The sequence below is a fragment of the Trachurus japonicus genome, chromosome 8 (genome assembly GCF_045865225.1).
Source record: "Trachurus japonicus isolate A0001 chromosome 8, Traja_1.0".
NCBI classification, from domain to species: Eukaryota; Metazoa; Chordata; class Actinopteri; order Carangiformes; family Carangidae; genus Trachurus; species Trachurus japonicus.
The window spans coordinates 16,295,050-16,316,714 of record NC_140914.1 but is presented as its reverse complement, the minus strand read 5'-3'; the positions used below and the strand labels follow the sequence as shown (position 1 = coordinate 16,316,714).

Below are 21,665 nucleotides of genomic sequence, written 5' to 3'. Positions count from 1 at the left end.
TGTGTGTGTGTGTGTGTGTGTAAGGTCTGATCTGTTCAGCAGCAGCTGATACAGCCGTGTTTCAGTCAAGACTTTCACTTGCCTCATCTCCAAGTGACTCACTCTTTTCGCCTTTAGACTGTTCAACAAAAAAAAAAAAAGAAGAAGAGGAAGAAAAGGAAGAAAATCTCTGTCAAACTTCCTCTTTTAAACACGGGGTGGAAGACGAGCGTTGTTTTCGCCACCACGTTGGCCTGGTTACACATTCATGACTGTTTACAGGAACTGGTGAGGAAGGAACTGTGTGTTCCTTCAGGGAGGGGGCACGGGGTTTAGGCCAACGCCGCACTGTTTTTCAGGCCACCTCCGAGCCACCCATCATCATCATCATCATCATCTGTCCTGATGGTATGTGGCCGCATGAGGCGACGAGGAGTCCCTTCAAAAAGGAGGAAGCGATCAGAGATTTGTTCTCCTGTCAACAGAGGAGTAAAGACCGGCTAAACAAGGAGCCCATTCATGCACTTGTCGATTCGCTTCGCTCGCTCATTCACTCCTGGAGGTGGACTTTGCTCTTTGCAGGCACAACGTGTGTGTTTGTGAAGTGGAGCGGGCGGGCATCTTCCTTATCTACGTTAACAGTGATATGGATGAAGAATAGCATCATGTAGCAGAGAAATCATGTACTGTATGACACGCTCAGTTTTGTCCAACCCTCGTACACGCTTGCTTGCTTGCACACTACGGTTGCTATGGCAATTTTTTTGTGTGTGTCTCTGTGATTGGCATGCACACACATCCTATATGCATGTCAGTGTTTAACATCACTTGTTAAGTAAAGGACTCATCAGCGTTTACCATGGTTGTAGAATAAGCAACAGCATGGCCACTAACTGTGAAGTTGCCATGTATGACCCAACCTGTCCCACCTTCTCTCTCTCTCTCTCTCTCTCTCTCTCTCACACACACACACACACACACACACACACACACACACACACACACACTCTCACAAACAGACACACACACATGCCTTTTTTTCCCCCTTGCCATTCCACGTTTTTGCATCTTTTCCAATGGATTAAATACAGGCATTCAACCACAACAAAAGAATTAAACATAATTCCTGCTTGGATATAAGTAAGCATAATATATTTCATAACAAAAATAAAGCATCTTCCTGCACTGACTCTCACATCTTCTCCTTGCACACACATATATATCCAAACCATTTTAAAGACTTGACATCATTTCGGATATAATGTAAAATAATAAGAATGGATGACAAGAATAACAATGACTAAAAAAAGGACACTGAGACTGTGACAGAGATGGTTACACAGGACTCTTGCATGTCTTTAAAATCATAAAACACCTTTTCTTGTTTGTTTTTTTTACTCCTTTCTTTTGTACTGGAAGAGACAGAAAGCAAACGTCCACATGTATAAATAGTTTGTAAGTAGCGGTGCGTCCTTTGCAGACTTAAACTGTACATAGCAGGTGGGCAAAGTCACGGACCACCAGGGTTCTCAGAGATTTCCTCTTTTCTTAGGGCAAACATCCAAAAACTCCAAAATGTTTGATGCTCCATAGAGTCTTTTGAGAAAAAAAAAAAGACAAAAAGACAGACACAACTCCAGCGCTTTCCTTTGTTTTCCTATATTGCTCTTTCTTTCTTCCTGTGTATGCAAGAGTCATTTAAACAGGGCAGGGCACTTTCATGTTGCCCAGCAGGAGATCATCCACCGCTGCTTTTTTAGAGTCTGAGCACCAGATTCCCACGAAGGTTCGGTCCAACCGTTTCATAGCCGGTTTTTTTTCTGTTGTGCGTCTTGTTCAAACAAAGTCTGTCAAAATGTTCAACACAAATCCCTTTCATCATCTCCCTTCGGCTTCTCTCTTCCTTGCTCACGCTCCACAGCATCTCTTCTCTTCTTTATCAGCGACAGGGTTCAGTTGTCTGGGTAGGTGGCGTACCACAGAGAAAGTCATCATCACTGGTTTAGGTTTGTTTTGTTTGTTTGTTTTACAGAAAAAAAAGCAGCTTTGGCTTATTTATTTTTGTCTGTTGCCTATTTTTCTCTTGTTTTTACAGAAATGTTTTGGGTTTTTGTTTTTTTCAAACGAAGGTTGCACGGCGGTGGGGAAGAGGACACAGAGCAGGTCTCCTATTGGTTACATCCTCTTCTTTAGGTTCCTCCCACGCTGAAGTCCCTTGTTCTGATTGGTCTCACCTCACGTCCACTGTGGGAGGAAGCACATACGCTTGGATTAGTATCACAATTTCAAAAAACAACACATTGTTTGGCAAAAAAATGTTTGCATTTTGTGCCCAAATTCCTTCACTCTCTTCATGCATGACAAACAAGCTGACAGAACACACACAAGACCCATAATGTTCTGAATCATGTTTTTCTCCAGATTTTGAAGACTTAACAGTACAAAATTTGACAAAAACAACCCTCTCTTTTACAGGCGGGGATGACGGAGTGCAAATATTGGCGATGACAGACAGAGAAAAGGGTGTCTTTTAACCAGACAAACAGTGGATGGTGTCTTAGCATATACCACAACAAAACAGTGCACACGTGATCTCAACACAAGTGGTACAAGGCAGATGTAGTGTATGCAGTGTGCATGCTCAGCAGGCCACGGAAATCAACATGCAGCATTGGGGCACAGAGCTGCCTTCCCTCTTCTCACACTGATTGGCTGTGATGTGATTGGTGACCAGTGATTGGCAGGCCCCCCCCTCTTTGCGCCCTGATTGGGCCAGTGCAGTGCCAAAAGGTGAGAGGAACGCCGCGGTGCTAAAGTCCTACCTGTTCCCTTCACAGCTCTCCAGTGGACTTTGGGTAATGAGCGCAACTTTATTATGTCGCCAATAAATCCTTGCTGGGCCTTAGCTTTTTAGGTTTCCTTTTTTTAGCTTTAGCCCTACGATGGCCTGAAAACACAAAGTCGGGTAGGGTGGATAGGAAGGAGGGTTAAAAAGCAAGAAGCAGGGTTTATGATACAGAGAGAGGCACAACAGCCCTGGGACAGAAGCAGAGAGTGCAAAGATATGACACACTATAAATACTTGAGACGCCTTATCAGCACACATCACAGCACTTATCTGCTCCCAGGGAAAGAAAAGCTTCAGATCAAGGCACGGGTGGATTTACCTGCTGTCATGCCAAGCAGCCTTTGGACACCCTCCCTTGACACACAGACTCGCGTACACTTTCTCACTCACACACACATACACGCGCGTGCGCACATATCTTCGTCTAACAAAGCGCAAACACACACACACACACACACAAGCTTTTACAGTTTTGCAAGAGTGAGCCACCTCACAGGTGTGTCTGTCTGTTTGGAGGCAATGATAGGAAAAGGTCATCCAGTGCAAAGCCAGAGAAGGAAGCCAAACAAGGAAGGGCAGGAAAGCGAGACGATGCACGATGACGCAGGGATGAGGGCGGGACTCAAACCTAGGAGTGATTTCTCTGCAAAGACTATACTGCTGAGATACTATGTGTAATAATGTAACAGCAATGGATTCAAGTATCTGAGGGTGAGACCGTTACCTGTTTCTGCATCCGAGTGCTCCACCGAATGATGCTGTGACGTGCACACACACTCCAGGTGGTCTTCTAACCGCACAAAGACCTCTTTCAGCTTCGGTTTCCTCCTCACATACTCCACCTTGGCCACCTGAAGGGAGAAAGAGAGAAAAGGTTAGCCACAGATCCAGAGCCAGCTCCGGCCCCATCATCACTCTTCACCGGGAGTGTGTTGTCAATGAATGTGCACACTCTTTGCCTATCTGTTAGCATCAAGAGGCGTAGCGCCGTGACTGATGACTCTTTCATAAACCGATTCATAAAAAAAAAAAAGACACAGAGAGAGAAAATGCCAGCCGTCGCTTTGCCTCGATGTGTTTGAAGTGTGACGGCAGCATTCCTCAGAGGTTGATGCATCGGGTTCTGCTGCTCGCTGTGTGCTCTATGGGCTGTTGATCAGGTGTGTAAATACTGAATGGAGTGTATGACCCTGTCCAAGCAAACTCAAACAATGGGAGAGGAGAAATGCAGGGTAGTGTGTGTGTGTGTGGGGTGGGAGTACGCCCTAACGCCCAGGGAAGGTTTACTCTGGCGGGAGAAGAGAGGCTGGAAGATCCCCTCCACCTCCGCCCCCACCCCTTGCTCCAGGCCTGGAGCATCCGCATCCAGACAGACACACACACCTAAACTCCTTCTCCTTGCCCTGACATGTAGGCCCCGGGTTTTTAAACCACATTAATATTTCTCCATGGGTTAGGGAAAGTGTTGCTTAACATGTACATGCATGAAATACAGTTTACATGGTCGAATCTAAGCAGCAGAACCCCTAGAAAGCTGCTCGTCCGATCGAACAAACACAAAGAGCGACGCAGGAATTCCTATCCTTCGGTCCAGCTAACACCCTCTCGGTTTAACACAACAGGACTGACCTCCACTTCCCACCCAACAGCTAGTAATGAAAAAAAAAAAGAGACCAATCCTCAGAGCGTTGTGAATAGGCTATGTTGATTAAAGCTTAGATGAAAGCTGAACAGAGAAGGTTGCGTGGAGGTTATGATGATCTTGTTGTGTAATTCAGGGGAGGTGGCCACATGCTTTTCCCTCTCTGATCTGAGTGCCAAGGGCAGGTAACCTCCCCGTCCACCACTGAGGGGCCTTGGGGCCACATGGAAACAATATCCCCCCCCCACCCCCCACCCCCCCCTGCTTCACCTGGTCACAGCACAAGAGAGGATATTGGCTGACAATCTCCCAACGCTCTCTGGTGTTATGAGCAACATGGTTTTTCACAGTCGGCATGAGGCTCACACACGCACGCATGGGGACGGACGGACGGCCAGAACTGATGAGAAGCTTTCTCCCTCTATCCCCGCGATGGCAAACCGCCAAGGCCGACCCTCAGTGCTGCTGAATTAGTCATTCAGACCAAACGAACATACCGACGTACCATAACATACCAAAGCCGCTCCTTTTGCAACAGTTTCTTTCCGTGGAGAGAGGAGAGAGAGAGAGAGAAAGAAAGAAAGAAAGAAAGAAGACAGGGAGTGAAAAGAGGGTGAGCAAGCAGGGGAAGTATGCTGTGAGCAAACAGAGAACAATGGTGTCTGGGTTAGCGGTGGTGTGTTTGCTGTTATCGGGGGCTGACAGAGAGAAAGAGTGGGCGAAAGGGCCGGAGCAGCGATGGATTGAGAGCAGGAAGGTGGACCATCACTCTCATTAGGGTGTGTGTGTGTGTGTGTGTGTGTGTGTGTGTGTGTGTGTGTGTGAGCAAACAGAGGGGTTATTTAAGGAAGAGGGAACCGGGGGGGACTGACCATGATCATGACTAGCATTAAATGACATTCATGTGTTACCTATTAACATGTAGTTTCTGGGATACCCACCAGGGAAACTAAAGCAAATAGATAGAGACGTTTTCAAAGGTTTATTGTTATCAAGCAAAACTGCAGACAGTGTCAGAGGATATGACACGAACTTCCCAGAAAACCGCTGCTAATAGTTAATCTAATTATCTGACTGAAAAAAAGTGGGTGAGAGGAAGAGATAGAGAGGAAAAAGGAGAGGAAAGATGCAGCTGTCTCTGCGGATGGCTCCGCTGCCATCGGTTACGGGAATATCCGGCTCGGTGGGGGGTAGGTGGGGCAGACGTAACCAGCAGGAAAGAGCTGAAAGAGTCGGCCAGGCCATGTCTAACACTTTAAAGGGAGACTTTATTAGTGACTAACACACACACACACACTCAAATTCTCCTTGACAAACAAACAACTACTGACAGAAAGATAAAGTGATGGGTCTCCTTGATGAGGCTTGTCTCCTTTCCCCTCACACTACACACATAAAGGCACTCACACTTTCATATTTGTCTATGTCAATGAGTGTACATGTGCTATGTAACACTTCTCAGTTAGCCTCTGCTCTGCCCACTTTGTCAACACTCTGTCTTTTCTCCCTTTGCTTCCTGTTTCATGTGTTATGGGAAAGTGTTGACGTTACAGGGAACGGCGGTCCTCACCCCTACAATTTTTCTACTTTACATCCATATTGAGTTTCCCTTTCATCCGTTTTTTGGCCACTTCTGTACAAAGAACACCAGCTTCCTATCCAGAGTCAATGACTTCCCACATAAAACATACATCAGAAAGAGACCCCCATGCTACAACGAGGGGGCCCCACTCTGTCTTTGTATAAATCAAACCGCTCTAAACTCCCTAGAAAGCCGGGGCCCTGAGAAAGAGTCCCCTGAGCGGCTGTGGAATGATATCCGAGCCAGAGGGTTGGGGTGAGGGCGGCCGGGGGGCTCTGGGAAGTAGCACCCCCTTGGTTTGTCCTCAGCGTCTCCACGGCCCTCCCTGTGAAGCTGATTGTCCTGTTTGGGTTAATTGGGAATTCCCTGCACACTAAGCACTGATGAGAGTATGATGGAGGGGAAAGTTTTACTCCAGGCTTCCAAGGAAAACACGACGGGACGTGGATGTGCGCTGCAGGCGACCGTGAACTGGAACACTGACAGAATGGAGCAAAAAATATATATATATATATATATATATGTGTGTGTGTGTGTTTGGAGAATTGAGGGGTGGAAGGTGCTGGGGCGGGGTGGCAACTGCTGGGAGGGGAATTAGGCAAGGGAGACACTCAGAGCTTGTTCCCTGGAATAAAATAAAACAACTCTTGTTGAGATGCTACAGTACAACTGTGGAAGAGAGGTGGGGAAAGTTCTGAGGAGGTGGGATGTTGATGTGAGGAAGCTTTTTTATGGATCTCCATCTGTCTTCCGAAATCAAAGACGGAAAGAAATGACACCCAGAAGACAGACAGGAAAAGAGCAAAACCACAGAAGACGCAGACGGAACATCAGACAAAGACAGCCTAGACAACCTGCTGCTGCCCTCTGCTTCAACCCACTCCCACAGACCACAAACACACACTCAGGGCAGTGTATGGAAGAGGTTATCACAGGCAGTGTGTGTGGAGAAGAGAGGAAGCGAAGGAGAGCATTTGTCACGTCGCTCACAGGCTTGTGATGCCAAAATGGCACATCGTGGCAAAACACTCTCTCCCCACCCCTCTCTCTCTCTCTCTCTGCCTCACACAGACACACGCGTTATTATATCACCAGATGTGAATGTCTATCTGCGCCTGTCTGCGTTCTTCTGTGCGGTGTTTCCCTTCCCCTCAGAAATCGAACGGACCTTTGTGCAATATCAAATATCAAAGATGTGTCATTTTTCCATTTATTTCTCCCCCTCCTTCGCATGTCTGCAGACGAGACAGACATTACTGTTGTACTGTGTAGCTACAGTTAACGGAGGGAAAAGTAAGTAAGATTTTTAATGTGGGCAAAAAAAAAAGAAAAAGAGAGAGACTGACAGAGGGGTAAAATTAGAGAGTGGGAGATGGCTGTGTTGCAGGAGACAGACAGAAGGAGTGAGGCGGAGGGAGGGAGGGAGCAACTATTTCACATAACAGGCAATCAGACTCCAAGACCGAAGACTTGACCACTGAAGTCAGCGGGGAAGAGCGAAAGGGAGGACAGGAGAGGAGGAGTGAAGGAAAATACTGAGCCGAAGTAAAATATGATTAAAATACGGCTGCTACTTTTCTAGCTCGAGCTGATGCATTCCAGCTGGTGCAGCAGTAGCCAAACTGTTCTGGCTTGGTCGTGACGCTCCCATGGTCTCTGACCTGCCCCACAACCCCTGCTGAGCACCATCACACACACATTAATACACACACATACACATACACGTACACACGCACACAAACTCCCTCACCCTTCTTCATATAGTAAAAGAGCTGAGTGAATCAAAGGGAAAATAATTCACAGCTGCAAGGGACTTCAAACAGGGAGGCCCCTCATTCCCATCTGCCCCCCCCCCCCCCCCAAACGTAATCCACAGGACCCCTCAGACGATCATAAATCATTCTCACTGTATCACCGTCACACTGTCTTTTATTTATGAAACACCCCGTAAGTCAGGGTCCCAACACAACCGCAGGGCTACAGCTACTGCCCCCCCCTCCCCCTCCCCGAACACCCAGATCTGACCCACTGTCGCTTAGGTAACTGTCACCATGTATGTGTGTGTGTGTAGGGGGGGTCGAGGCCAGGGCCAGTGCAGAGAGATGTGTGGACCCCCACACTCAGCGCCGTGGCTATATCCGCCCCGGCCGCTGTCAGCCTCCACTTTGATCCAGCAGCCATCAACACTTCATTACTCTGCCGCCCGTCTTCCTCTTGCTGCCGCTTCACACAAATGGCCTTGTCCCCTGCGCTGCGGTGGGGGGGAGTTTACGAAGCGCTGCATGGAGCGCTCGCTCTCTTACACACACACACACACACACACACACACACACACACACACATACATACACACACATACATACACACACATGCACGCAGACCATCTCCTCCTTGGGTTTACACAGATGTGCACTGACGACCCTCTCCGACCTCTGCAAAACACTTATGCTTCATCAAATCTCCCCAGCTTCTAAACTGAACCAAATGAGAGAAACTGATCTGTGTTGTCTGCAAATGACCATATTAATCAAATTATGAGACCTCATGACAGTTGAAGCAATTGCCGGAGGAAAAAAACTGTGATGGGAAAATGAAATTAGTCTGAAAATCAGGAAGTAAAAGTACCATCGAAGCACTATACTGTCATTTAGATTTTTTTTTTTTATTTACTCGGTGGGACTGTCAGGAACCTCGACTCCCCTTCTAAGCATAGTTTCTCTATATCCACTCATATGTGAAAGAGGATGGGGAAGGTAATGAAAATACAGGCCAAATGTACTGCAGAAGCCTTAAGAGTTAATGAGTGAGAGGATGAGTGACAGCTCCATTCTTTGCTTGTGTCATGGCCTGTTTACTCAGCCCCATTGGAAGAACAAACAGAGAGGAGAGACAGCATTTACATTCATACACACACACACTGACACACATAAGTTTACACAAAGACTAATGTGCAAAAGAATGCACATCGAGATCACTATCTCTCTCTCTCTCTACCCCCCTACCCCATCCACACACACACACACACATCTTCTAGCAAGCTAAAAGCACCAAGACGGCCAGCAGACACACTAGCTGCAGCCACAACACAGAGAGAAACAGAAGAGGAGTAGGGAGAGTACAGGAGAGGTGGTGAAAGAGAAAGAAGGGATGAAAAAGTGTCAGATGGAAACAGAAAGAGGCAAAGATGCACAGTGTTACTGTATCTCTAATCTCATTATCTCTATTATCTTTATCACTTCCATTTCCTGCCATATCTACATAGTAACAGCTCTATGAAGACTGTAACACTGGAAAATGTGCAAAAAAAACTTCTTGCCAGCCTTAAAGAAAAAAAGAGATGAGAGGAACTGCGAGGGAAACACTTGTTGGAAAAGAAAGGGGAGAGCCAAGATGCTGAGACAGGGGGGAGTGAATATGGTGTCATTGAAAGTGCAAAAGGAGGTGGGGGTGAAGGAGGAGTCAAAGGAATGTGGGGATGATAGTCTGAATACATAAAAACATTTGCTCATTAAGGATTCAGTTTGCCTCTCCGCTCTGTCTGTTTCCCAAACCTCCCTGTCTCCCCGTCTGTTTTTTTTCCCACCTCTGCCTCTCAGTTCATCTCCTGAACGAATACAGGATCATCTGTAAACGGCTAGAAAGGCACACGTCTTCACAGCGCTCTCATTTACTGTGTTAAATCCATGACAAGGTACGCTGATAAATCAAACGCTGCTATTCAATGCAACCTGCTGGTGCACAAATTAAGGTTAAGTGATGTTTTTTTTTAAGTGCAAAAGAAGCTCAATAAAAATGCAAATGCATGAGAGGAAAGGTAGAACCTTCACCTCCCTCAGGCTAGTCTTATTTAAAGTTGGCTTTTTTTTATTACCCTGCTACTGAACAGGACAGGCTTGTACAATACAGGACCTGCACAGACCCGTTTTCTTCTTTTTTCTTTTTTTTTTGGGTCAATAGCATGAAAAAGGAAATAGGGAGAGAAAGAGAAGAGGGGGAATAAATGAAGAAAGGTGCATTTGGACAAATGCATAGTGGCATGAGATGGAAAGAAACACAGCGAAAGTGTTCTTTTCCCATCCTTGGCCCGGTGAAGGAAAACAAGTCAGGCCCAGGGTAGACAGGCAACATTTTTAGCTTTCTAATAAACGGAGGGAGAAGCACAAACTGAACCCCTATTCAGACTAACTGCTGAGAGGAGAGACAGAAAAAAAAACTTGGCATGAGACAATGTTTCTCACACACAATGTGGTGAATGTCTCCTGACCGGAGCGAGCCCTGACAGATGACCTTTTCCAGGGATGCAACGCCTCTCAGCCCCCTTCGCCCGCGGCTGGAACCACATGGAAAAAACGGCCCCCGTAAAGAAAAAAAAACCCTGCCCGCCACACCCGACATGTCTGTCCCTCTGCAGTCTGTGTGCTCATTTTGTCCTCGGTGTCATGAGGGGGACACACGGACAAAGTCGCATGGACCTCGGCATTCCAGGAATAGCTGAATCAAGCCTTGAGAGAGTCTCGTCCGAACATCGTCAGTGTCTCCCCCCCCCCCCCCCCCGTCCGTCCGTCCGTCCATCCTGGTTCACTGTGATCACAGACAGAGCTGCTATTGAGGATGACAGACAGCGGCTGTCTGGGCGGACGGAGAGACAGGCTGCAGACTGACGGACACACAGGGTTGCTGCTGTATATCAGAGCTCGACTCTTTTACCGCACTATGAGTCAGCGTTTCTGACCATATAAACCCTGTGCACTGGACGGCGCGGTGCCCTGTGCCCCCACAATGGCCGTCTTGTCGGTCCAGCCTCACTGTCTCGACTCTGCGACTAAAAGAGGAGGTCAGAGAGAGTGCCCCCTCCCCTCCCCTCCCTCTCCCTGTCCATACTGAAATCTCAATGACCTGTGCCAGTGTGCCAAGGGGAAGGAGGAGGCAGCAGCAGCAGGCAGGGTTGGTATGGGGTTGGTATTTGTTTTATTACTCTGCAGGGCTATCAAGGCGGCATCTTTAAAGCCCCCGCATGAGGAGAAAGCAATGCCCATGGCCAAGCGAGATCACAATGATTAAAGAGCAGAGACAACAGAGAGCATAGATAGACCCGGAGAGAAACACAAACACAGTCGGAGTGTTCCAGGACCATCCTGTTTATCCCCCAGTTGTCTTTTTACTCTCACAGAGCACGGCACATAACTCCCATACCTCCAAACGGAGCGGCACACTGGCTAACAGGCTGTAGTGTAAATACGGCAGAAATACGACTCAGCTCCCAGCCACGGTGTCTCCTCTGATCCTGAACAGAAGGGACATGTTTTTAAGGCCGGCCGATGCCAAAGCGCTTCTGGGAGAAGTGCAACCCCCTCTTCCATCCCCGACTCTCTCTCTCTCATTCTCTCTCTCTTTCTCTTTGTCACTTCTTCTCCTCCGGGCTCCCTGCTTCCAGAAAAAGACGAAGGGCCAAACAAACACGGAGCAGAGGAATGGCTGTGCAGTGACCAGTGACACTCAAGACATTGTCAAGATACAGGAGACTGTTTCTCTGACCCTCCCACCCCCCCTCCCGTCTCTCTGTTTTACATCTGGCAGGAGCATCCCTCTCTTGTCGGGCCTTCAACAGATGTCCTGGCTGAAGCTACCAAAAATCCTCTCTCTCTCTGTCTTTCTCCTTCTCTTCCTCCCTGCCACTCTCCTGGCACAGCCACTCTGGCCTCTCGCCAAACACAGGACAGGGAGATGAGGAGTGAAGCTGGTGATCAGCTGAAACGGTAGGAGGCTATTGGTCACTGGTCAAGGGAGCTCAGAGGATGGGGCGGGGGGGAGTGAAATGAAGAGGAGCTGGAAAAAGGGAGTGAGGTAGGAAAGACGTGTGAAGGAAGAAAGGTTAACCCAACCTCGTCTCCCATGTGATTTACTTACCTGAGTGAGAGGGAAAGTGTGGAGCTGGCTGATAAATAAGGTGCCCATGATATGTTGTGTGTTGCAGGAATGATTTTAAGAGTGTGGATATAGGGATGCTTTTTAGCAAGTAAGCAACCTTTACTGTGTGTGTGTGTGTGTGTGTGTGTGTGTGTGTGTGTCGTACCTTAACGGTGCGGTGGTGCTTGCGAGACGGGTGACAGCGCATGTTGCTGGTGTTGCAGCAGCCCGTGCAGCGCTTCACCTCCACACAGGGCGGCCATATCAGGAAGTTGGCAGACGTGGGATCCACCTGGCTCCTGGGGATCTCGTAGATCACCGTCCGCGTCTTACACACCGCCGGGACCGCCTCCTCCACTGGAAACCAGAGAGACGAGACGAGGAGAGGGAGAAGGAAGGAGGGGGAGGAGTCGAGTTAATGCGTTTGGTCTGCACGAGCGTCCAAGTGACACATTTTCTGAATGCAAGCACACGCTCGTGTATTGTTGTAATCCGTCCTTTTCGCTCCCAGCTGCTTCTTGCATTCCTTTTTACCGCTCATTATTTGATGACTCACTTGATGTGGGAGCTGTTCGCCTTAACTCAGATCACACCCAACCTGCTATAATGCTGTTAAGAAGACATGCTTTCCAAAAAGCTGATCTCATATCAGCTAAGGAGCTTTGGGATCAAGTCGGAAAGAAAGAAAGAGACTGCTCCTTTGTTAGGAGCCCTCACTGGGGTTAATGCAGCGTGACTAGGCCAGAAAACCTTTATGACCGCCGGTGGGAAATCTAATAACGGCCTTTGACCCTGTTGGCTCTGGTGAAAAGAGGAAGGCAGTAAGCATTCATTTCAGATTTAATGCTCTGACAGGCAGTCAGACCTAAAGATATGACAGAGAGTGTACAGTAAGATATCATTATGTCGTAAAGATGATATGTGCATCACGACGGTTTTTGCGGACAGCTGCCTAAATGGTATACTGTATCAGTCACTGCATGAGAGAGCAGCACATGCATGAAATACAAGCGGCCACTTCATCCTGCGTCGCTTTTTTAAAACGCTGCACCGCTGGGACAGACCTAAAGAGCATGCGGCCAGTCTGAACACACAGCCTGCCTCGCTACATGCTGTTCTCCGCGCCTCGATCAGATATCGTACCGCGTGGCGTTTTATGAAGAAATCTGACTGAGAGCCCGGGCGAGCTGCAACTTGAACCCTGAATGCCTGGAATTTCCACGCTCAAGGATATATTTCTCTCCTGACGCGTGTGTCTTAGATCTCCGAGCCTCTGGCCAATTAAAAGGCTTCATGTCAGACGTACTCTTCAACCTCACACACCAGACTCGTTTCTCATGATTCCTTGATTGCCATAAATACTAGGCAGATGTCTTCATTAGGGTTCCTTTTATCCACCAAAAAGCCATATAAAAGCCACTAACTATTAGCTTTGTTTGAAATTAGTGTAAAGCGATCGGTTTCATCTCCTGGGAACTCATATGTCAAGGGTGATACTTATGTTAGAGGTTATTTTTAGGGCACTGTGACACTGTTTTGAGTTGTGCCAAGCTGTGATGTATATAGTGCTTAATGTAATCATGATGCAACGTCTGAGCGGCACAGCGAGGCAAACAGTACACAGCAAACAGTATCCACTCAGACTTACCGATGCTCCTCTTGCGTCGGCTGTGGAGCTGCGAGCTCTTCAGGTCATTGTAGTGACCGTGATGACGGGAGTAGTTCTTATGGTGGTTGTGGTGTTTGTGGTGCCTGGGCTCCTCGATAACATCGTTTCCCGTACCTCGTCAAAACAGAAGGCAGCCATGTTAATAATGTCTCACGGAAAAGAAGCAAAAAAACACAAACACAGACAGCTTATTCAACCAACGAAGCGGCTGTGACTCTGTAACCGCTTGCTGCAACTTTCACAGTGTCGAATGACTGCGGTGAGTGGCTGGCTAGCCGCCCCAGAAGGGCTGCATGGGATCCGCTATTGATGTTTTATTATACCCCTTCCACAACAAACAAAGAGTCGGTTAGTCACACGACCATAATGAGATGGTAACTCCCTACTGGGCTCTTATGCTGTATGTAACACACGCTTTGATTCCCTGGAGGGCTTAGGGTTCCCCCTCAGCCTTCTGACTGTCAGGCGACTGCTGATGATGTCACAGAAAGAGGTAAACAATCCCGAGTACTAGACGCTGGGGTGCGGGGCAGGAGGCACGGCTTTACACAGGCCTCTGTGTTAATGCCTAGCTTTGTGTGTCATCCTTACTCATTTTGGCTGAACTTTCCCAGCAGGAATAAAGTAACCAGACGCAGGTGAGTCAGCACGAGCCCTTTGAAAAACAACCAGCTTTCACAGACTTAAGTGGTCATTTGACAGGTGGTACTCAGCTGCCATTTTGTGCCTAATTAGTGGTTCTCTGTCTCTCATTTACCTGAAAATGTTTTCTTTTTCAATCATTCGGTGGCTTGGAAAAGTACATGTTTTGCTATGCTATCTCCTTAAACCTCTCTAACTCCAGTCTAATACAGCCAGCTCAGCTTATTCACAGTCATGGTCATCTGATAAAGCTTGCTTGTTTTGGTCTCCACCCAGAATATGAGGAGGATTACAGACGAGTGCCAGAGCAGCAATAAAACGATAAAGCTTGTTCGCAGGGATACTGCCCTTTCCAAAAGAGCAGAGTCTGAGAGTGTTTACTAAGTGGGTGGGTCGGTCTGCCCCGTCTGTAGCACACCCACCCACCTGAAAGAACACTATCCTACACCTGTACAATTAACATAAACACACACTCACAGCTACACAAACTCCTCTCATTATCCACCTTGAAACCCAATGTACACCAGCACAACAAAGCTTAGCCACGGGCAAACACATTCCACTCGTCTATCCACCTTGAGCTCTGACCAAAGTCATCAGAAAGGGATTTTCTCCACCTATACCTACATCTACACCTCGGGGATTGGTTGTTTATTTGCTTTCGGATGCCGTCTTTTTCCGGGTCTGTCAGGTTTTCAAGCCAGACGTCGTCGTTCCCCTCAGTGAGAGTTCAGGGGAATTTCCTTCTAGCCCTTTGGTGCTGTCAGTCAGTCAGACAGCCAGTGACCCAGAACCAGAAGGGGTCTACAGAGAGGAAGTGTTGACTGCAGCCTGAGAGCTATAAGTCTGTGAGGCGGTATGCCCGCATATAGAAACACACATCATAACGTCACACGCTTTCCGGTGTGCAGCGGCGCAGGCGTACACCTACAATGTCTGCAGTGTTGGGCGCTCATTGTGACAGCTGGCTGGTTTTTTCCTACCTAACAACCTTTTAACACTGCAGGTCACCGAGAGAACACCCAGTGTGCTTACTCAATCTCTGCCTCACCCACACCCAGCCTCTCGCTTCATCTCTCCCCCCTTGTCAGGAGAGGACAGGACAGGAGCGAGGGAGAGTGTCGCACCGCCAGCCACCCGGAGACAGTTTGTGTCAGAGCTGACGGGGAGAAAGGGGGGGGGGGACATAAAGAAGTCCTTTATGGACTTCAGAGTCCCTTTTTTTTTCAGCACAATAAAAAGGACCTTGTGTTTTTTTTTCTTTACACTAAAACTAAGAGGAGGAACAAGGAGATGCAGGAAAAACATGAGGTAAGACAAGAGGAATAAATAACACAGGGAATTGGACAGAAAGGTACAGACAGGGAAAGCAGAGTGAGGGGGTTTTCTCCTCTGTTGGTTCCAGGTGACTAAGAAATAATAACACGCCCCGAGCGTTGTCAAACTGAAGACAAGAGAAAAGAGGACAGGAGACAGTCTCTGGCCATGAATCAGGCTTTCATGACTCGCAAATTACTCTCTCCATTAACTGAGGCCTTGATTCCCTCCCCTTATGCCTCCTCCACTCTTTCTTCCCCCCCACTACTTGTACAAATAGCCAACATGTTATTGACTTGTTGTAATACGTGCCGCCATAATTCTCTCTCTGTCCCTCCTCCTTGTTTCTTTGTTGTCAACAGCTGCACGGCTGAGTTGACAAAGTATTAGTTTAGGTCATACAGTCATACAGTCCTCCCTACATGGGTGTGACTAGGGCAGGTAGCAAGCACAGTAACTTTGTTTATAAGACACCCTAAGTAGATAGGAAGTGCTGCCAACTGTACCGGGGGTAAACACACAGCCAGTTTGTCTGAAACAAAAAGCAGATTGCACAACAACGCGCAGCATTTCTGAGTGAAGCGTAGCAGGAACACAGCCTCCAGAATCATCCAACCTCCGTCTTCCACCTCCGCCCCATGCCGAGAGTCAGGTTCCCTTTTCTGTCAAAGTCTTTCACTGACAGAGATAAGAGCGGGCAGGCCGGGGGGCCGCCTGAGGAGGGAGACGGGGATAGAGAAGAGGAAAAAGCGAGGAGAGGAGCACCTCAGGGGCCAGACAACCATCTGCAGATTTCAGCGGGGTCATCTCGTCTGTCAGTCAGAGCTGAAGACGCCATCCTCGCAAGACGTGTGCACATAGACGGAAAAACAAACGCGAGCCTGCACCGAGCGATGCAGCGCTAAATGAACAGCCCTGTAGGCATCCCTAGTGCCCTGACACATCCATCCTCACAGGCTGAATTATAAAATCATCCTTCCAGTGACAGAGATCTCAGATAATAACTACCAACTTGCTATGCAGGGAAAAGACAAACTTAATCTCGGTCTGGATCAATAAAACACTGAAACAAAACATTTGACATGATTCCTTTCGAGAGCTGCCAGGTACCACGGTGCTGCAACCTTGCAGACATCAACAAATATACCTAAGCCCTTCCTTTCTCCTTCCCTAGTTGACATGCTATGTCATGTATAGTTCAGTCTATACTGGTAGCTTTACTGTCCTGGCCATCCGCAACAAAAGCTCTGAAAATACCCCTCTGGCTGGCGTCAAAGGTCTTTTAATGGGCTGGCCAGGGCGGCCGAGCTGGCCCTCAGACAGATTTATGTCCTTGTAATAATAATCAGCCTACTACTGTTACCCTGCAAAACATTCCTCTGTTTGAAGAAAGACATGTTAATTCAATTATAAACACCTCTTCTCATGCTAGAGGCACCCTGGGGATCTATTCTGGGCTCAGCACAAAGTGGGGTGATCACCGATGCCGGGTGCAGGTGGGTTTGATTGTGAATTAGCAAATTAAACGCACTAATTATTTGGGCTATTAGGTCTAATTGATACGTCCACCAGAAAAGCAATCATGTCGTTATACAGGCGAATACGTGAGCGAAAGAGCAGTCCTAATGTTGCTCTGCTGAATATAAGTTTTGAGGTAACTAATGAGCTATGACCAGGGAGGTAGCTTACATCAGTTGGGACTGTTTAACGCAAATTTAGTAATTACCTATCTCCATCAACAAATCCTTAGGGGAGAGCCCTAAATTTGATGTATGGCCAGAGCCTGTGTAAATACAGGCTCGTGTGAAGGCAAACAGCTTCTTCCAGTGCACCCCTGTAACTTGATCTAAGACAGCCAGACAGAGACAGACCGGTCCCCTCCAGCCACAGACGAAGCAGCACCTCCAACAACGTGAAGCAGAAGAAACCTCCTCCTGACCTGCCAGCCACTCGCTCTCTTGTTTACAGGGCGACATATACAGTATGTGCCAGTCTGCTGCTCGCCGTAAAGCCGGCTTACTGTGACAGAATATGCACAAATAAGACGCCTGCCAGTGAAAGTCCACTTTTGTCACATGTGTGTACAGTAAACACAGGTTACTGCTTTATCATGCAACGCCAGGGACTGCACTGCACTTGGCAGCTTCCCTGGGTGCACACACACACACACACACACACACACACACACACAGACACCTCAGAAATGTCCTCAGCTGTGCTCAAGTCACAGGCATGTGGTCTGAATCCTGGCTTCAGGAGACATATAACTTCACTAAGGATCATTTGCAAAATGTGCCAAAACAACAGGTTGTTCACTAAATCCGATAAACCTGCAGGAAAAATAAATAAATAAATCTCTCAAACATCATCTCCCCCCCCCTCTAGAGAGAAGCCATGAAGCGTAATGGGAACATATTCTCAGTGGTTTCTACATTAACTCCACAACACAGTGTAATTTCACAGCTAATAACAGCAGGCTGCTTATATAACCATGGTGCAGCTGTTTGGAGTCCCACCCTTTACTACGTGTTGCTGCAACAACAACAGGCATCATCTAACATCCTGGCTACACATCATTGGGATTGAAAAGGTAACTCAGATCAGTTGAAGGGAGAGAAAAAAAAGTATCAAGAGGCAGAATTTACCTACGGAGTCAATGTCCAGTAGCCGCTGGAGGTCGCTGATGCTGTGGATTTCACTGTGGGACAGTCGGTCTATCAGCTCCTGGGGAAACTCCACTTCCTTCAGAGGAGGAAGGGGAGAAGGTGGGGGGGGGGCGTACAAAGACATCAGACAACAGAGGAAAGTTACAAATGTGTCAAAACGTTCATGAATACAGTTGTTTGTCTGTATAAATAATCTTGCAAAGTTTAAAGAAAGGGGAGGAAGGGGGGGATCGGCGCTCGAGCGCTTTTGCAGCTCTCTAAGCCTGCATGTGTGCCAACTAGCAGAGCAGGTCTGCCCCGTTGCCAAGACACCCCCACCCCCTACCCCATACAGAAACGGTAACACCGAACCCCCTTGGGAATTTCTGCAATTTAAGTAGCCTGGCTTTGCAGAAGAGCACTTGCATGACCTGCACAGTTTAGATTCAAATATTCTTGTTCACATGATTTTAGAATATCTGTAAAGTGATTTCAATTTGCTGTAGCTGGCAATAAATTTAGTCAATACAAGTTTTGGTATTCGCCTAACTGAATGCTGAATTTAGATATTTAAAATAAAATAAAAAATAGATCCAAGCAGCGATAAAGTGTGTTGCATATCGATTCACCACTCTTGCAGCGCTCCAGATACGTGAAATAACATGAACGCATCAGTTTCCCTGAAGGACTTTGGATCTGCAGCTACCGACCCGTGCCCGGCGTGAACCCCGCAGCTCGCTGCACTTGTTGCGGCGCTTTAAGCACCTTGAGTTGAGCCGAGCAAAGCAAAGCAAAGCAAAGCGTGCAGCGTTACACGCACAGTGGCTATTTATAATCGCACCCGGAGCTCCCATGAGAGCCCAACCAAACCATTTTGCCCAGTTGGTTCGGGCCACAAACAGATTTGGCACAAAAGACAAAAATAACTGCGATACGCAGCGTCCAAGTGCAGCCGGCGGTGTTGGTTCTCTACAGCCTCATGGTAACAGGAGAGGACGGTGCTGTGTGTTCATTCCCGCAAAATGAATTCATACATTCAAACTGTTCTTAAAATAGACTCCTGCCCTTTTCTTTTAGAAAAACAATTGCACGTTAATAAGGTTATGGTAAATGTGCTTAATTATAATGAAAATGGCTTTACAAATGTAAGATAGGCTACTTCTGGTAATGTTGTCCTCTCCAGGCTTTAAATCAAAGCTGTGCTCTCCTACTTTCATTTCTCTGGGCATTAAACTGCGTTTAGCTGTTGGAGCGCTCTGTGGGACCTTTGCACCCTCACAAGAATAAAAATCCCGCACCACTGTCTGTGAGACGGACCCGGGAGGAGGAGGAGGAGGAGGAGGAGGTGTTGGGGGGAAGAGGAGGAGGAGGAAGGGGGGCACACACACAGTGTATCCCCGCAACTTCTGTGACTGTGCAGTCCTGGTAAAAACTTTACCTCAGCGGTGGTGGTGGCCAGCAGCAGGTACGCCGTCCACAGCAGGAAGTGACAAAGAACGGCTCTCATCTCCCTTTAATTTAGAATGAACCCCGAACAAGAAAAACGCGCTGTCCTGTAGGAGCCGCAGAGTCGCTCCTGGCTCCAGAGGATCCACAACAACCATCCCCTCAGGGGGGAGAGAGAGACCGGGGGTGTCAGAGCTGCTCGGTCAGACTGCGGCGCTGCTGCTGCTGCTGCTGCTGCTGCACTTGCTCGTTAAGTGTAAGAGGAGAAAAAAAAGCTGAAGAGGCTGGAAGTTGACTCTTGTTATTCACATTGGACTGCGTCCTCTGGAAGCAGCTCTGTGCGGCGGCAGCTCGACATAGCTCCTCAGGCGCAAGTGGGACAATCCCAAGAGACAAGTCTGACACGCATTGCACTTGTCCTTCACCCTTTTAACAAGTTGGCTTCAAACTTCAGCCCAGTTCACTTGAATATTAAGCAAACAGACAAAAAAAAAGAAAAATGCAGCTCCCCTTTCTTTTGGAATTACACAGTAGGCTACTTTAAGACGCACGACTATTTTTCTTATTTTTCTTTGATAGTATTTAATAGTCCTAAAAGAATATAATCCAAACGAACAGATCCTCAGAAAAAGGGAAAAAACATCACAAAGGAGAAAGTTGTCCGTGTTGTGTTGTGCTATCCAGAGTCCGTCTTGCTGCAATCTGCACAGCTCCTTGACTGTGTGGGACTCTGAAGTGAATGGAGTCGGAGCGCTTCTGAGCCGCTGGATATAGAGATCCAGCAGCTCCGTGCCCGTTGCGCCTCCCCTCGCGTTTCGGTGATCGTGCATCTATTCAGCTGAGAGGGGAGCTGGTTGGTTGGTTGGTTGGATGACTTAAGACTCAAGAGCATGTCCCCATCCCCTCCACCACCACCCCCACCCCCTCACCCACCCCCTCAGCCCGTGTGTGTGTGTGTGTATGCCCTTTAGAAAAGCACCCATTCAGAGATTTAGACTGTAATCGATATTGAATTGGAAAGGGAGTATAACTTTGGACAAAGTGAGACAAAAAAAGGAATGGGGATGCTGATGAAGATGGTGATGATGGTGATTTAGATTCTAAAGGCACCAAAGCATTAGGAGCAGGGGAAGGTGATACATTTCATTACACGAGACCACTCTGAATGTTTTATGATCTTCAGTGTATCACTAAATTTGGACAGACTAGACAAAAATGTAATATGACGATGATCCAGAATGATGCTTGTAGTGACTCACGATGGCTCATGATGACGAGAGGATATATCACAATCTTCTCTTTGTGCTTTTTGTGTGAAGGGAGAACACGTTTCTGTATTTATGTCTGAACATTTAATATTTATTGTATTTTAAGAATAAACAATGTTGACATAGTATACAGTATGTGACTCAATTTTGTCTTAATTATGCAACACCCTTATGTGTTGGCCGGCCTGACTTTGTAGCAGAGGAAGCGACTAGTTAACAGGAGGTTAACAACAGACTGGTCCTAACTTGCTGTGAGGAGGCTTGGAGGGCCGTGCGGTGCTGGGAGGTCTGGGAGACGAGACCTGAGGGCCTGATAAACGAGACATACCTGCAGGAGCGGAGACACACAGACAGACACGGCATTGCACACACACACACATTACCAGCCAGAGGTGACAATCAGCGGGGGAGCCATAGGTCAGCCAACCAGGTGGTCTGCCCTCCACCTTGTCCATTCAGCTGGATTGCAGAGCACGAGGACCGTATAGCCTGAGGTTGGGGGGACGCGGCTGGAAACGCTGCACGTTGGAGAAAAGAAAAGCAGTGCAGCAGCTGGTGGAGGAATTAATGTAACTATTTTAATAGGGCAATGAAGTTCATTTTAGAGATGGCACCAGCGCTATAAAATGAATGTAACATCTTCCAAATAAATTTCCTAGATTAGATTTATGTGACACTTTGAAGCATCATTCGTTCCCAAGCTCAACATTGCATGAGTAA

The 21,665-nt window shown here is 47.6% G+C and overlaps 1 protein-coding gene across 2 annotated transcripts; it reads right to left on the bottom strand.

The window, feature by feature from the left end:
• Window positions 1-1,106: 1,106 nt before the first annotated feature.
• On the bottom strand, window positions 1,107-20,418 carry pdgfab (platelet-derived growth factor alpha polypeptide b). Of its 2 annotated transcripts, XM_085784255.1 has the most exons (7): window positions 19,670-20,418; window positions 18,232-18,328; window positions 13,607-13,741; window positions 12,125-12,315; window positions 3,552-3,678; window positions 2,802-2,926; window positions 1,107-2,223 (listed from the first exon to the last, which is right to left on the bottom strand). In XM_085784255.1, the coding sequence occupies exons 1-6, from the start codon at window positions 19,736-19,738 to the stop codon at window positions 2,853-2,855; spliced, it is 693 nt and encodes a 230-aa protein (XP_085640381.1). In that variant the 5' UTR covers window positions 19,739-20,418; the 3' UTR covers window positions 1,107-2,223; window positions 2,802-2,852. The 2 variants fall into 2 exon arrangements, with proteins under 2 accessions (XP_085640381.1, XP_085640382.1); XM_085784256.1 differs by lacking the exon at window positions 2,802-2,926.
• Between the last annotated feature and the right edge of the window lie 1,247 nt (window positions 20,419-21,665).

What these genes read in the sequence shown, in the direction of transcription:
- pdgfab (XM_085784255.1), bottom strand. Translation starts at nt 19,738, where the DNA reads ATGAGAGCCGTTCTTTGTCACTTCCTGCTGTGGACGGCGTACCTGCTG. An exon ending in TGGCCACCACCACCGCTGAG is followed by an intron (nt 18,329 to 19,669) that starts GTAAAGTTTTTA and finishes CCTCCTCTGAAG; the next exon opens with GAAGTGGAGTTTCCCCAGGA. An exon ending in CCGACGCAAGAGGAGCATCG is followed by an intron (nt 12,316 to 13,606) that starts GTAAGTCTGAGT and finishes TCTGGTTTCCAG; the next exon opens with TGGAGGAGGCGGTCCCGGCG.